The sequence below is a fragment of the Sturnira hondurensis genome, unplaced genomic scaffold (genome assembly GCF_014824575.4).
Source record: "Sturnira hondurensis isolate 20B ecotype Veracruz unplaced genomic scaffold, ASM1482457v3 Scaffold0017436, whole genome shotgun sequence".
Lineage (NCBI taxonomy): Eukaryota > Metazoa > Chordata > Mammalia > Chiroptera > Phyllostomidae > Sturnira > Sturnira hondurensis.
In genome coordinates, this window is record NW_028090067.1 from 8,708,099 (window position 1) to 8,725,602 (window position 17,504).

The window sequence follows — 17,504 nt, forward strand, 5'->3', positions numbered from 1 at the left end:
TGCCTCAGGGAGGGTGTTTAAGATCAGATGAATCATGGGTTCTGCATCTGTCTTGCTCCCCAGCTGTTGATGCTGGTTTATCTGTACTTGAATGTGGGACTGCCCAGTCCATCAGTCACAGGGTTCCAGCACGGGGAAATAAAACCGCTAGCTGTAAAAACATGTGGGGGTTGTAACGGCAGGAGGATCTCCCAGTCTCACAGGAGAGTCTATTGGAGGGACCCACAGGGTCCTAGTATGTACACAAGCTCACCCACCTGGGATTCAGCACCAGAAGGGTGTCATTCACTTGTGGTTAGCGGGGGAAGTGACTGAAAGTGGGGTGAGAGCCAAGCAAGTGGCATTGTTTCCTCTCTGACCCGTCCCCTACTTACAGCTCCACAATAAAGCCAACAGCCTGACCTGATGAATACCTAAGGCTTTGCCCCTTACAATGAAACAGGTGTGCCAAGACAAAGAAATACAGCCAAAATGAAAGAACAAAACTCCAGAAAAAGAACTAAGTGACAAGGAGATAGCCAACCTACCAGATGCAGAGTTCAAAACACTGGTAATCAGGATGCTCACAGAAATGGTTGAGTATGGACACAAAATAGAGGAAGAAGTGAAGGCTATTCAACGTGAAATAAAGAAAAAAATTCCTTATTATTTAGGGAACCAACAGCGAAGGGAAGGAAACTGGGACTCAAATCAATGATTTGGAGCAAAAGGAAGAAAAAACATTCAACTGGAACAGAAGGAAGAAACAAGAATTCCAAAAAAATGAAGAAAGGCTTAGAAACCTCTGGGACAACTTTAAACATTACAACATCTGACTCATATGGGTACCAGAAGGAGAAGAGGATGGGCAAGAAATTGAAAACTTATTTAAAAAAAACTAATGAGGGAAAACTTCCGCATCTGGTGAAGGAAATAGACATGTAAGTCCAGGAAGCTCTGAGAGTCCTAAAGAAGTTAGACCCAAGGAGCACCATACCAAAACACATCATAATTACATAACCCAAGATTAAAGATAAGGAAAGAATCTTAAATCAGCAAGAGAAAAGGAGACACTTACCTACAAAGGAGTTCTCAGAAGACTATCAGCTGATTTATCAGAAAAAACCTTTCAGGCAAGAAGGGGCTGGAAAGAAGTATTCCAAGTCATGAAAGGCAAGGATCTACATCCAAGATTGCTCTATCCAGCAAAGCTATCATTTGGAATGGAAGGCAGCCCCAACTAGTGTGGCTCAGTGGACTGAGCATTGGCCTGTGAACCAAAGGGTTGCTGATTTGATTCCCAGTCTAGAGCACATGCCTGGGTTGCAGGCCAGGTCCCCAGTAGGGGGTGCATGAGAGGCAACCACACATTTATGTTTCTCTCCCTCTCTTTCTCTCTCCCTTCCCCTCTCTAAAAATAAATAGGCAAAACCTTTACAAAATAGAATGAAAGGGTAGATGAAGTGCTTCCCAGATAAGGTCAAGTTAAAGGAGTTCTTCATCACCAAGTCCTTATTATATGAAATGTTAAAGGGATTAATCTAAGAAAAAGAGGATCAAAACTATGAACAGTAAAATGATGACAAACTCATAACTATCAACAACTGAGCCTAAAACCCCCCAACAAACTAAGCAAACAACTAGAATAGGAACAGAATCACAGAAATGGAGGTCACATGGAAGGTTATTGGTGGGGGTGGGGGAGAATGGGGAAAAAGGTACAGGGAATAAGAAGCATAATTGGTAGGTACAAAATAAGCAGGAGAAGGCCCTGGCTGGTGTAGCTCAGTGGATTGAGCGCAGGCCTGCGAACCACACGATCCACATGATTGGGGTTCGATTCCCAGTCAGGGCACATGCCTGGGTTGCAAGCCAGTTCTCAGCGGGGGATCCACGAAAGACAACCATACATTGATATTTCTCTCCCTCTCTCCTTCCCTTCCCCTCTAAAGATAGATAAATAACAATCTTTAAAAAAAATAAGCAGAAGGTTAAGAATGGTATAGGAAATGGAGAAGTCTTGTATGTATGACCCATGGACTTGAACCAAGGGCAGGGGAATGCTGGTGAGAGGGAAGATGCAGGGAGGAGAGGAATAAAAGGAAGAAAAAAATGGGACAACTGTAATAGCATAATCAACAAGATATACTTAAAAAATAAAATCAGATGAATCAGTAGTAGAGTAGGAAAAAAGAACAAGGGAAAGAAATACCAGGACAGGGTGATTTTCAGAACTCAGAAACCTAGGTAGAGATGTACAATGAATCACCATGGATGATGGCTTTTGTGGAGTTATTTTATTTTTATTTTCCGATTACAGTTGGCATTCAATATTATATTATATTAGTTACAGGTATGTGGTATGGTGGTTAGACATTTAATTTTCAAAGTGATCCTTCCTAGTTATTCTAGTACCCACCTGGAACCATACATAGTTATTAACTCCTGTGATTTTCTAAAGCTTTATTTTAAAGCTTCTGCTTTATTCAATATGATGCTCACTCCCCCCACAGCTTCAATGACCTCCTGAAATATGAGTGTATTCACATTCCTACACCCTCCTTACTACCAAAACCAAACAAAAAGACACACACACACAAAGAAAATTCTTAGCAGGGCTCTGGTGGCATAGCCTCTCCATTCCCTGCCTTACACTTATTTTAATGCTTAAAAAAACATTTAATTTATTTATTTTTAGAGGGAGAGGAAGGGAGGGAGAGCATGGCCTCTCACATGCCCTCAACAGGGGACCTGGCCCCACAACCCAGGCATCTGCCCTGACCAGGAATCCAACTGGTAACTTTTGGGTTTGCCAGAGGATGCCCAGCCCACTGAGCCACACCAATCAGGGAAACAAAACCAGCAATTTCTTAGTCTATGCATTTTCTCCCGTTTCCTTGGCCTGGAATACTAGCATCATCTTTCTTTGCGTGGAGAACATTCACTTTAGAAAACTCTAATATGTCAGGAAACCTTCTCTGGTTCTTCATCTGCCCTGCCTCTCAGCTCTGCCCATATCTCTATTTCATCATTTTATTGTCTTCAATCTGTTTAATATTCCATACAATTTTATTTTCTTTTATTTTGGACATCTGTTCTCTAACCCCCAAAGAACTATTGGGGTGTGGCACCCAAAAATGTTTATGCAGCTAACATGAACCCAATGTTTGGTCATCACTGACCCAGTGACCTCCATCAGATAGACCTTGGGCTTAGCATCCCTAAACTATATCTTAAAATCACTGTGTTTATAAGTGCCTCCCGGACACAAATCCGTTTTGCAGGGTTTGAAATGTTTGCCACCCATTCCTCATTTTACTTCGGTCTTGGCTGCAAGTTGGAGCTCACCCTGATCAGTGCCTGGAGAGAGGGAAAGGACGTGCCCACTTTTAGGAAACAATTACTCCCAGTCCGCTCTGGTGGAAGGCAGAACCGTGGGCGGCACAGAGGCAGTCCAGACTGACTGGAGTTCAGCCCCACCCCGACCCCTACCTGCGGCTACACACTCTGGGTTTTCAGGTGGATACCATCCAGGTGGGGGTCACATCCCAGCCACGCGTCCCAGCGAGGTCGTCGCCGACCCTTCGTCCGCACCCAGCAGCGGAGGCGGCAGCGCTGCGGGGTGGGGTGCGGGTCCCCTCGGCCGCCCACCCTCTGCCCGGCGGCCAGCGGGCGGCGGGACCCAGGAGGGGAAGCCCTGGGTGTTCGGGGCTCTACCCCGGAAACCCCGAGGGAACGAGGGGCGGGGAGGAGATCAGTTTCTCCGGAGTTGGGCAACCGCCGGGGCCGGGGCGGACCTTCCCGCGCAGCCCGCCGCGCCGACCCCCGGCCGAGCCCTAACCAAAAGCGAAAGAAGCCGCGTCCCCAGCGCGGAGTCCGCGGGGAGGTCGCCGCTAGCCTCCAAGTCGGCGCGGCCGCCACTTTGTGACTTCACTGGTTTCGCAACAAGCCCGGACCACTCGCGCCCCACCCACCCCGGCCCGCTGCCGTGCGGTCTGCCGCCTCCTGCGCTCGTCCTCTCCCTCCAGGCCGGGCCTGCCTCCGCCTTCGCGGAGCCGCCTGTCCCGACGGCAGCGGCCGTCCGCGCCGTAGTCGCCGCCTAGCGGGCTGGCACGTGGCGGCCCCCCGCCCCTCGGAGCAGCCCGGCGCCTGGCCCCCGGCTGAGTGCAGCGCGTCAAGATGCTGTGCTTCCTGAGGGGAATGGCCTTCGTCCCCTTCCTCCTGGTGACCTGGTCCTCCGCCGCCTTCATCATCTCCTACGTGGTCGCTGTGCTCTCCGGGCACGTCAACCCCTTCCTCCCCTACATCAGGTGAGGGACAGAGTGGGTGGAGGGCCGGGGCTTGGCAGAGGCACCACAGCGAGCGCTGCTGGTGCAGAGGGCAGGGCAACCAGACCCAGCTGGGGCATCTTGCAGAGAGACTGAGATCTGACTGTGAGGAGAAGAAAGGCTGCATCCTGACCCATGTATAGGATCAGCTATGGAGCCGAGCAGTCCTGACTTCACCCTGACCCACCAGAAGGGGTGTACTTCTGATAGACAGAAGCACACAGAACTTTCAGACGGTAGGGCTCAGAATCTCTGGAAGACGCTTCTTTGGCGATGACGGAGATGGATGCTATTTATTAAGAGTGCCAAGCTGGAGATCCAGGTGTGCACTAAACCTGCTCATATATTTCACTTCTGCTTCCCAGCATCCTCATGAAGTGTGCGTTTGGCTCATTTTTCATGAAAGGAAACTAAGTTTAAGCAGATGTTGAAATACCATCAATGTGACGCTGATGTCTCAACTAGCAGAATTCACACCCAGATTCGTCCCATGCCAAAAGCAACACCCCAGGTCTTTGGGAGTCGGGCTTAAGCTCTCCTGGATGGAGCTGCTCAAGACTCCTCTGGGTTCGGTGCCCCTAGTGTGAGACCCCTCATTTTGTCAACAACCTGTGACATCCCTCACGTTGTCTATGCCGTTTCATTTTCCATAAGTTTGGGCCTCTGCCTTTAGGGTTACTTCATCATTGCCCGACACATGCCCTGATCCTCTTTGTGTGGCTCCCAAGTCTGTGCCTTTAGAATGATTCATCTTTATCCAAGTGGTATGACTATGGATCTGTGTTTGCTGGTGAGGGGACAATAAAGTTGGCGACACCTGAAGTTTGTAGAGGTGCTACAGACTGTAGGGTCTCCCTCTCCTGCAGCCCTTCTGCTTTGTGCCCAATATTCTATAATTTATTTTTCTTTGTGGGTGAGGAAGGGGAAATGAAGGTGAAGCAAGAGGAGGCTGGAGTTTAGAGATGTGAGGAAGAGATCATTAGGGACGCAGGGCACATCTGCCGTCCTGATTTCTCCCATGCAGAAGGTGTTCTGCGCATCAAGCAAACATTCCCATCCGGGCTTGTGCCCCTGCAGAAACCTGGGCTTGGTGTCTTGTGGCTCATCTCAGTCCTAAGTGCCATTGTCTCACTCCTCTTGATTCCCAAGCAGGATAGGTCCTCTTAGACTTGTGTAAAAAGCTTCTCTTCCTATAATGGGTTTTTTTTTTTTGGTAATTTTATAAGAATTTATTTGAGCCAAACTGATGACATATGCCAGGGAGCAAGATCTCAAATGCCCCCCTCTCTTCGGTGCTTTTTATTGCGAAAAAGTACCAGTTTTTGTCCTGGATCTGAAGGGACAGATAACAGATACACATTGGCTAGGCAGTCAGGGGCAGGATTTGAATCTTTATACAGGTGATTGCTGTAGCTGTGATTAATATCACCACAAGGTGAACTTGAAATTAAAGATAATCAGAAATAGGGAAATGAGCTGACAAGACAAACCACTTGTGAGATAATCAAATCACAGACACACGCCAGGGAAGAGGATTTAAATTTAACTAAAAGAGGAGACCTTTAGGAAAAGCAGAATTACAGGATAAAAAGGCACGGGATTGTTCCCTTGTTGCTAGGAGTTCTCAGCCTACAAACAAACAACAAACTCATGGATTGCTTGCCGCCTGTGCCTGGGGCTTTTAAGTTGTCAAACTCTCTGCCCACAAGAGCAGCTAAAGCACTGGATTGCCTCAGCCCCTCCTAGAAAACCAAGTCTTTGAGGGAAGGGCAAGATGTAGTGCCAGATTTATCAGTTTTGTCCCGAAATGTTCAGCTTTATCTTCTAGAACTCATCTCGGCTGTCAATACCTCCTACTCCTCCCTAACCCCACTCCTTCCACTTCCTCTGACCACACTGGCTTCCTTCCTGTATCTTAAATGCGTCAGGCCCCCCCATATCCACTCTCACTGTTCACCATAGCACCTATCACCTCTAACCATGTGTGTGATTTACTTACTTATTGTGTTGACTACCTGTCTTCCCCCTGGAGTGTAAGAGTCATGAAGGCTCTCGATATTTGATTAATTGATATTTCTTTGGCACTCACTGTGGGTATTGGTATTCTTCCCCTTAAGGCAGGGCAGATTGATTTAGGGAAGACTTGTCTAGGTCCTTGGTGTTTGGAATGTACAGATGCCCCTTGACTTTGGAGTTATATCCTGATAAACCTAGCTTAAGTCAAAAAAGGTCAATGTAAGGGATGTTCAAGCCTATATAGACTTTTTTCTTTAAACAGTTTTTTGTCATTGTTTTTCTTATGTTGTAGAGACTTTTTATAAGAATTTATTTGAGGCAAAGTGACAACTTGTGTTGGGAACAAGATCTCACTGCCCCTGAGAATGACTGTTTTGCAGTTTCTTTTTTAAAAAATAATTTATTTATTTATTTATTTTAGACAGAGGAGAAGGGAGGGAGAAAGAAAAGGAGAAAAACATCAACGTGTGCTTTCCTCTTCTGTGCCCCCTACTGGGGCCCTGGCTTGCAACCTAGGCATGTGTTCTGACTAGGAATCGAACCAGCGACCCTTTGATTTGCAGGCCAGTGCTCAATCTGCTGAACCACATCAGTCAGGGTTGTTTTGCAGTTTCTGTTATGCATTTAAAATTAAGGTGAAAACCTAAGGAAGATTACATGAAGGTGGGAGGAAGCAACTTGGGGACTGGATTACAGGACAGTTAACAAGATTATATACTCTCTTGAGGGTAGAAACCCCCCTTTCAAACGGGATTACTTCTGGTGTTTCAAACGTGTGTTACCCTAGAGGCACAGGAACAATGGGCAGGGCTGACTTAAAACCTTTCACTAAAAAAGGACTGTGCTTGTGGCTTTGTGGCATGGCTACACACCAGGAGCTGCCCGTTTAGGAATTTATGGTCAGAGCACCCTGTGAGGTTACTTTCCATTGAACTCCTTTTTTTTTTTGGTCCAAAATATTTTAAGTTGAAAATGCCTTTAGTACACCTAGCGTAGAGAATATGATAACCTAGCCTACCTTAAACATGCTGAGAACATACACATTAGCCTATAGGTAGGCAAAGTCATATTTAAAAAGCCTATTTTTATGATGAAATGTTGAATATTTCATGTAATTTATTGAATACTATACTGAGAGTGAAAAACAGAATGGTTGTATGGGTCCTCACCGTAAACCATTAACACAGCTGAAAGCACACTGGGCCTGAAGAATGTTTGAAACATTGAACTAAAACAAAGAATGCTGGCCACATAGTACACTGCAGAGTGTGGTTTGTTTACCCTAGTGATGGATGGAGTGCCTGACTGGGAGTTGGGGCATCTGGCCTTTACAACATTGTGAAGTAAAATAATCAAAAGTAGAACCATCGTAAGTCAGGGACCATCTGTCTTTAAGATGAACCTCCTTTTCCATGATGGCCTAGTTCCGGAACCCTTTCAGAAGGGAAGGTCTGCTGTCCATGAGCATCTGGTGCTGAAACCCCTTGAATCTCACCAGTCCCTGTATCAGGGAGACAGGTTTGAGGCCTGCCTTTTGTCTCCTGGTCAGTAGACTTCATAATAAAAGCTTTTTTTCTTTTCAAACAACAACAACAACAAATGGTGTGTTTTAATTAAAACACAACAAATGGTGTGTTTTAACCATGGGAGGACCACTATCCAGTATGACATTCAAACTAAGTCAATAAAATACCTTTATCAGGTATTTTATTTGTTTGTTTGATTTATTTTATTTATCTTAAGAGAGGGGGAGGGAGGGAGAAAGAGAGAGAGAAACATAGATGTGTGAGAGAAATACTGATTGGTTGCCTCTTGCACGCTCCCAACTGTGGACCTGGCCCGCAACTCAGGCATGTGCCCTGACCAGGAATCAAACTGGCCTTTAGGTGTGTGGGACAATGCCCAACCCACTGAGCCACTGAGTCAGGGCTGCATTGCTTATAACGTCAAAAGGTTGGGAACCATACAAATATCCATGAATAGAGGACTAGCTAGATAAATATGCTTTATCCAAAGAAGACATCAAACAATTAGCTACTAAATTTAACAAGTTGGAATATTTACACAGTGCAGTATTTCTGGATATGAGGCTATTTATGCAAGGATGTCAAAACCAAGGACAAACAAATGCCAACCTGAAAGAATTAGTTTAGATTTTTACAAGGCTACACCTACTTTCTTGAGTCCCATCCTGGTAAATTTGTTCTAGTTTCTTATCTTCCCTCTGGGGAAGGAACCAAAGTCCTGAAGGACCAAATCCTTCAGGCTATCTTAGATTACTAGTTACTTATCAAATCTTAGCTGATAAGCTACTCTCTTTGACATCTTCTTTGGTTTGTGTCTCATAGTTCCGGAATATTCGGTGGCCCTTTAAAATTTTGCCAATTGTGCATTTTGGTTGCCTCCTTTATTAGCCTAGTCTCACTTTTTGTTAAGTGCTGTTTGCTGGATAGTTTGTGGTCTTTGGTCACACCCATTGTTTCCCTTCATGAGCAAAAACCCTGCTTGGTGATGGGTGGCTAAACACTGGGTCACCTAGAGTTAAACCACTTAATGGGGGGGACAACGTAACATAATAAACAAAGTAAAGGAGTTGAGTCTTATTTGGTTAACAATCACATATGGTGATTGTAGGGAGTGTGGGGGCAGGTGGAAGAGGTTATAGGGGGTGTCAATGGTAATAAAAAATAAGATTTAGGTTACAATCACAATGTACTAATTCTTGTATAAAATTCATTACAATGAACACTTCTTATAATGAACAAAACAAAATAAATAGCCAAAATTCTTAAAATGAACAAAAACCTTACCATGATCCAGGTGCTGACGTTTTGGGGAAGGAGTACATAATTTTACAATACTGCTTTAGGGTTGCGTGATGCAAAGTCCACAATTTCATCACTTGTCTTTTGAAGTGGAGATGAAGACTGTCATTTTTGCAGGGATGTTTTGACTTCAGTTTGCTCAATATTCATTCTTAATCTATGGGTAAAGATTTTGGATCTTGTTAATTGTCTGTCTTGCACACAAAAGTTCCATGAGGGTAGAGGTTTAGGGTCTGTCCACTGCTACTCCCCTAGCATTTACAATGGTACCAGGCGCACAGGAGGTGCTTAGTAAATGTTGACTAAATGCTGACTAAGATAATTTACGACATATGGGCCTGTTTTATTTGTGCCTATTTTATTAATCTTCTCGGCTTCTTCAACTTAACTGATTCTGCCAGCATGAACTGTTGATTACCTTTGGTTGTGATTCCAGTGCCATTTCTACTGACTTCTGAAATTCTCCATATTTTACAAGACTGGCAACTTCACTTTGTAATCAATTTGACTAGTATCAACTCCTCCCAGATTGAAAGCCATTCTTGTTTATATCTTCTACTTTGACTCTGTCTCATGCTTCCAGAATATCTGGAGTCCTTTTACACTTTTTAAAACTTTTATTTACTTATTTTTAGGGGAGGGGAGAGGAAGAGAAACATCTATTTTGTTCCACTTATTTATGCTTTCATTGGTCAGTTCTTTATTTTTTAAAGATTTTATTTGTTTTTATAGAGAGGGGAAGGGAGGGAGAGATGGAGAGAAACATTGAAGTACAAGAGATACATCAATCAGTTGCCTCTTGCACACCCCCAACTGGGGACCTGGCCCACAACCTAGGCACATGCCCTGACTGGGAATCAAACCTGCATCTTTTCAGTTCACAGGACTGTGCTCAATCCACAGGGCTAAGCCAGGACTCATTGGTTGATTCTGGTATGTACCCTGACTGGGGATAGAACCTGCAACCTTGGCCTATCAGGATGGCAGTCTAACCAACTGAGCTACCTGGCCAGGGCCTGAGTCCCTTTACTTTTAAAGTTTTGCCAATTCTACACCCTAGTTGCTTTTTAGTAGCCTAGTCCCGCTTTTTGTGTGAGTGTTCTTTGCTGGATTGAGTGTGGTCTTTGGTCCCTCCCTTTGTTTCTCCTCATGACCATAAGCCCTCCCTAGTGACTGGTGGCAGAACACCGGGTCACCTAGTAAGTATTCACTATGTTCAATATTTACAACATTTGGTAATCATACTGACAGGGAATATAGTGTGTTGGATAGAGGAACAACTTTAGAGCAGGCAACTTTGTTTAGAACACAAGTCTACCACATACTCCAGCTGTGGGACTTTGGACAGTGGGTTAATGGCACCGCCTCCATGAATTAACACGTGAACCCACTTAGAACTCATTAACACCATGGCCCAAGGGCATCATAAATTCTCTGCAACCAATTCTACTAGTATTACCAAGGGGCAAGTCCAAATTGGTCTGGATAGATGCTGGTTTTAAGTAGGAAAGGGCATTTAGTTGAGGGCTAATTTCAAGTGATTGGTTTATTTGTGCATATAACAACTTTCCTAACCAACCTCCACTTAATGAATTTGCTGGTTTAACTGACAACCTCATTCTCTGAAAGATACACTGACTAAGACCTGTGGACCCTGAAAACCTTCTCCAACAGCGGCCACTCTGAGCTGCTTGCTTGCTTGCTTTGTTCACTGGTTTCTTTGTACACTTACCAATGCCATCGGTGTTTGTTCCCAGAAGTGTTTATGCCAGTTTTTTTTTATTCTGATGACATTCTTTAACTCAATATACATAAACTATGAAAGTAAAAAGAGAATTGTAGTTTTTAAGAAAAATTGGTTGAATGTTTTGGACAGATTCAAAAGAGAAGTCAAAAATTGCAGTCTGTTTACTAGTGTTTATGACAAATGTAAAGGTTTATAAAAACTTAAAAAAAGAAACTATAAAGATTCTGCACTCCAATTGCTTCAGAAATGTCTAAGGTTTTTCTCCAAAGAAACCTGGAAATGAGGTGATTCAGAGTAGGTGTGGTTCATATACTGAAAAGACAGTGGATTTGCACTTGTGTTGGCCTAACGTCAGCAGGTAGGCAAGTGACTGTGTTTCTCTAAGTTTGTGGTGTGTATGTATCCATCCAATTTCTAATGACTTCCTGCTCAAATCAACTTTTTTGATTACTAACTACATTGAATTTTAGGCAATGGTGGCGTTTGTTTTCCTCTTCCGCCATGACAATGGGGTTTGGGATAATAAATAATCAGAGAAGGAGGTCAGTGTGCGTAGAGTCACGTATTCTTATACAATGGTAGTGACATTTCGGTGCAGCGGTTATTACTTAGAAAGTGTGTTTGTAAGCCACAATGTCCTAAGGATGAAAAGGAAAAGGCAGGCATGCCATTTGAAACTTTTAGCTAAGATGAAATGATATGTATCATTTTTTATTTAAAATTTTTGAGGTATCATTCTTTTAAATGATAATTTATAGTTTAATGTTTTCTTCAAGAAAACATGACCCAATTTATTTAATTATAAGAAAAGCGGAATGGCAAAACTGCAGACCCCAAGCTTTTACATCTTGAAAATTAATTGCGGTAATGGATGCAGTGTTCGACTCCTGAGCCAACGGTAAATATATAATTTCTCTGTTCGATTTAATTTTCCACGATTACTTCATTACATTAAAATCTTCCCTGGTAAATGAAATAAAACTGTGAATGTTTTTCTTCCATTACTCCTACTTTTAAAAAGACAGAGTATTGCTCAGAAGCCTTTACTGATGCAGAGCTGATGACTTTTACATGTAAGAGTTTAAATTCAACTTAAAACAATGTTCCACTTAATAGTCCTCCTTGCCTAACGCTACTCACTATGCATTCCGTGCATTGTGGAGTTACTGCATGCCAAGGACAACTTAGTAATGGCTCCAGAAGGAATAGCTGATGCCAGCTTGGTTGTAAATATACAATACTGTATACTCATATGGAAATAGGTGATCATAGAAAGAAATGCGGTAGAGCACAGCAGAGAAGCATTCCTAAGTCATGTCCATTGAAATTAGACAGCTCTAGATGCATGGCCTGGCTTCCCCATTAACTACATATGTGACCTTGAGCAAGTGACTTTTCTAAGGACTCAGTTTCCTGATCTTCAAAGTGGTGATAATGTGTACTTTGAAAAAAACAATAGTGTTGTGAAGACCAAGGGAGATGTAAGCACTGAGTGTAAGCACTGAGGAAATGTTTTTCTTTTGTAATACTAGCAGGTGTAGTCCAAGCAGGATGGTGTCTAGCGACTTCCCTCGAAAACCTTCTCAAATTTCACTTCTAATCACCTCTCTTTATTGTCATCCTGGTCCCAGCCATTGTCATCTCTTGACAAATTCTTGCTCAAATCTAATTGGAGCATGTTTATGCACCATCCCCATGTACACAAGGCACTGTGCTGAGTTTTGTGTGTAATATAGATATATAATAAACAGTTTGTAAGGGCTGTTTAGAGGCAAAAAAGTACAAATAAAAGGTGGTGTCAAACTTGCCTGTTTATTATTCATTCAAGTTATCCCCTCCCCTGCTGGGTCGGGTAACATGATGGGGCTTCCTAATGGACTCCCTAGTCTACACTTGCCCCTCTATAATCTTTTCATAATATCCCTTAAAAACATCAACTTCATGTCACTCCCTTGCTCTCAGCCCTCACCAGCTTCTCATGATGCTTAGAGTAACATTCAGAGTCCTCAGCATAGCCATGCCCCACAGGGCTGTCTGTGACCCCTATTTGCACACACACACACACACATCGTTGCTCACTCCCGTCCAGCCACACCCACTTCCTTGCAGTTCCTCTAACGTATTGCCTCCCAAAGGTCTTTGACTTTGCTCTTCTCTCTGCTTGTAATTTTCCTGGCCCAAATATCCTACTTCAGTCAAGTATCTTCCTAGGATACCCTGTTTCAAGTAGGTGGCTCACCTATCACCCTCTATCTTCTTTTTTTTAAATGTATTTTTATTTATTGATTTGAGAGAGACAGAGATAGAGACGTAGGCATCGATTCCTTGTTCCACTTATTTATACATTCATTGGTTGTTTCATATATGTACCCTGACGAGGGATGGAACCTGAAACCTTGGTGTATCAGGACAATGCTCTAACCATCTGAGCTACGCAGCCAAGACTCTAAGTTCCAGGAAAGAGTGGCTTTCTCTGTTTTATTTATAGCTACATTCTTCATGCCTACCCAGGTGCCTGTTACATAGAAAGCAATCAGTATCTATGTGTTGGGTCAATGGGTCCTTGAATTTTCGTTAGATATTAAGCTTCTTGAAGACAGTAAATTATCTTTTCATCTTGGTAGCCCCCTCAACTGGCACAGTTACCCACCTTTAGGTAGTGCTTAACAATTCTCAAAAACCGTTGCATGAGTGAACCAAGAGGAAACTCAGATTGATAGAAGGAAAATTGCATGGGGGCAGTGTGTGGAAAGAGCAAGTTCTTTGCATTTATGAGTAGGAAATTCAGTTTACATTTAAAAATAGTTGCGGTAGCTTTACAGTGCCTTTGAGTCTAGAATAATTGTCACCGGGTGAAACTGCTAAAAAAGTTAACCCTAATAATTAAAAATATCTAATAAAATGTAATAACTTCTTAGTATCATGCTTACTCCTTTTAAATAATGTATTTAAATATGAAAATAGAGGAAGGAATGGTCTCCTTTTACTAGGGGTATATTAAGTGTTTCTAGGTTCCAAGTCTTGATTAATCTCCCAAGCAGTGGGCCTAGGGTTTTAGGGCAACCAAAAAGCCTCAGTCTGGGCATGCAGATAATTTTGCATCTTGACATTTCAGTCTCACCTAATAAACCATGATTCCAGGCTTTGGAGTAATGGAATCACATATGTCCAAAGATTTAAAGAACAGATTTGACCAAGCTTATATTATCATACATGTCTTAGTATTATTTTCATTCTTTTGAGCATCAAGGTACTGGCTTAAGATCAAAAATAAGTTTGGAGAAGGATGTTAGACAAATAACTTGGAATTTGTCTTGATGAACTTGTAGAAACGTACATAAAGGCAATAGAGAAGGAAACTGATTTCCTAGGCACAGCCTACCCTAGAAACTACTGTGTACACATGGCTGCCTCAACAGCTTCTGAGCCACATGCAAATGAACTTATTAGTTCCTATCCCTGTTGCAATTTTCAGAAGTGCCTCATTTGCAAAGTGGTAAGTAAGGAGGTAGATGGGACTGAGGCAGGGCTGGAACCATATTGCCTAAGCCATGTGGTACAGAATTGGTGGGGGGAGTTGGGTGGGGTAAGAGACTACTGCTCGGTTGGGAGGGCACTGATTTTGCCTCTCATTCTCCACTTTCCTGAATCAGATACCGAAGTGCAGCTATGCCAACCAAAACAAGTACCTCCGCCTTTGCACAATGAGAAAATGTTAAAAATATATTTTATTGATTGTGCTATTACAGTTGTCCCATTTCACAGTGAGATAATTTAGTTTGAGCTTAAGAAACAATAAAACTGAGAGCGCTGCCCACAGGGTCTCTTGGTGTCTCCCTGCTGTTATGCTCACTTGGATTCCAACATCAGGCAGTAGATGTGACACAGTGTTTAGTTATGATGTAACATATTAGTGCCTTTTTATTTGCCACTTGGCAAAGTTTTTTGAAATATCCTTGAGCAAAATTTCACTGGATGTTGTTAGGAGGTACCGTTTTGTCACTTTAACAGCAATAAATCACAAGCTGACAATTCCTACCTGACAGCATGAGAAATTTGTGTCTCAGAGTGTGTCTAACACATAGTAGGTGTCCCATAAATATTTCGCTGATGAATGGATACATTTTATAGTTATATGTGGGGCCAGATATTTATTTATTTGATAAAGACTATTTATTTATTTTTATTTTTAGAGAGGGGAAGGGAGGGGAAAAGAGAAGGAGAGAAGCATTGATGTGTGAGAGAAATTGGTTGCCTTTCGCATGACCTGGCCTACAACCCAGGCGTGTGCCCCGGTGGGGAATCAAACCGTGACCTTTTGGTTCACAGGCTGGTGCTCAATCTGCTGAGGCACACTGGCCAGGGCCAGATTAAAAAAAAAACTTAAAAAGATGGTTGCATTGAATCAAACAACCCATCATGAATGCATTAACATGTTCCCCAATTTGGGGGTGTCAGCACTGCCTATGTTGCAGTGCCCAGTATAGGAAACTGGGCCCGTTGGTCCACATGCATTGAGGGGAAGTGCTGAAGACTCAGGAATTCTGAAAGAAGATCAGATTTACCATGACACTGACTATCTGTTAAAGACATTTATAATTAAATGATGGCATTTGGGGAGCTTTGAGGCCTTGCCTACTTGACACCTTCCTAGTACACAGCAAAAGCATGATGATGATCCCTTCTCCCCGTCATCACAGTTCGCCCCCAGGAGCCAGCTGGTGTGTGCTGTTTGGAGCCAACTGTGTGCATGTCTTCCCAGCTCCATGTTCAGTGACCTACATTTTGGTTGCTTGGATTTCGAAGTGTTGGGAGTATTTATACCACGGAAATGTGCCCCAAGTCAGGCTTCCTCTAGAGCAGGTTGTTAAGCACTTCCCAGCGTATCAGTGTTTGTTCTTCACTCCACCACCAGGGTTCTTCTAGTTGCTTTCTTCCTCCTTGCTGTTAGAGCGCAGTGAAGGCAGGAGAGTCGGGGAGTCAGACATCCAGATTGGAGTATAGACTTTGCTATGCAATAGGTCTGTGACCTTGAATAAGGTATGTGAGTTCACTAATAGCCAGTTTTCTCCTCAGTAAAATGAGGTCGATGTAGGACCCACCTCAAGATTGTGAGGATGACATGAAATGATGTACGGTGAGCATCGAATGCTGCCTGTACATAGTGAATGTTCGCTAAGTCGTATGTATCTATTAGGTCATTTTTTTTGCAAGTTCTGATAGTCATTCATTCAAAAAAGACATATGGGATGACTATTTGCAAAGCACTTTTGATTCTGCCTGTATGGTTTGCTTTTACTTATTTTTAAAAGATCTATGTATCTACGTATCTATTTTTAGAGAGGAAGGGAAAGAGAGAGGGAGAGGGACATCGATGCACGAGGGGTGTTGCCTCTTGCCCCCATTCAGAGACCTGGCCTACAACGCAGACATGTGCCCTAACTGGGACTCACTGGTGGACCTTTGGGTTCACAGGCTGGCGCCCAATCCACTGAGCCGCACCATCCAGGGCTGATTCTGCCTGTATGATTTTAAATGCACGGATAAACAAGAATAAAACACCACCCCCAAATTCTGAGCTTTAAGATTGCATGTTTGATGTCGTGTGGATTGCACCTCTGAGCCCTTGGCATAGGTCTGGGTTTGCTGTGAATGGACAGCTAGTCCCTGAGTCTGCTCCCTCATCTCCTGGTAGAACACCCTCGTCCCCCAACTACCCATTCCCCTCCATATCCTCCCTACCCTTCTGTTTTTTCCCTTTCTCCACAGACCGGCAAACAATTTTTTTGGCACAAGACAGATTTTTCTAGACCTGTCCTTATGCATGGCTCACCTGGTAGCTGCTTTTTTAATACCCTGAGCTCAAGAATAGAAGGCTTGATTTCTCTGAGAAAATGAATTTTTCTAGCAAAAGTTCTGTCCAAGGATACTAAGCCGTCACTACCTTCTTCCCATTTCCGGTTCCAGCCCCCTCCTCTCGCCCACTAGGCGTCCTGTTGTGCTCAGAAGGCCGCCTTCCTCGACAGCCTTCTCCACCTCAACATTCCTGTAGTGAGAAAATGGCTATTTTGTAGGAAAAATGGTAATGTAAATTCTGAACACTTCAGATTAAAATAATTGAGAATAGAGGTATTTGTTGTAAGGGGGCATATTAAACTTTTTGTATTCTTTAAATATATATATTTACATATATGTATATATTAATATATATGTTTTACATTGTGTAGAAGTTTATTTAATTATTCCTATGTCCTTCCCAGAATAGATATCTGGGGGAGGGCAGGGAATCTGTTTCCAAATCCAAGGCCAGCACCCACATGGCCTTGGTGGGGGGCAAGGGTTACTCTAGGGCTGTCTGCCCTGCACCCAGAAATTCATGAAGCCTCTTGGCTCTCCCTGGATGGGCATTGGGAGTGACCACGTTAGTAGCCAAGTGACTTGAGACAGGTCTCTGTCCTTTCTGTGTTTCCATCTATTCCTCTGTAATAGTACCAGGCCCAGGCAGAGTGCAGGGATATCTGACCCCAGCAGCCCCCTGGGCCAGCAAGGTGCCCACAGGGTTGGTTGCAGGGTGACAGGAAACCATCCACCCTGAGGGGCTCCAAGGTG

General features: G+C 43.5%; 1 protein-coding gene across 1 annotated transcript in view; it reads left to right on the plus strand.

The window, feature by feature from the left end:
• Window positions 1-3,841: 3,841 nt before the first annotated feature.
• The window catches only part of DRAM1 (DNA damage regulated autophagy modulator 1), a 37,329-nt gene continuing 23,666 nt past the window's right edge, over window positions 3,842-17,504 (plus strand). Inside the window, exon 1 of the mRNA XM_037068175.1 lies at window positions 3,842-4,289. Within this exon, the coding sequence (XP_036924070.1) occupies window positions 4,159-4,289 (131 nt within the window). The 5' untranslated portion in view covers window positions 3,842-4,158. The remainder of the gene's footprint in view (window positions 4,290-17,504) is intronic.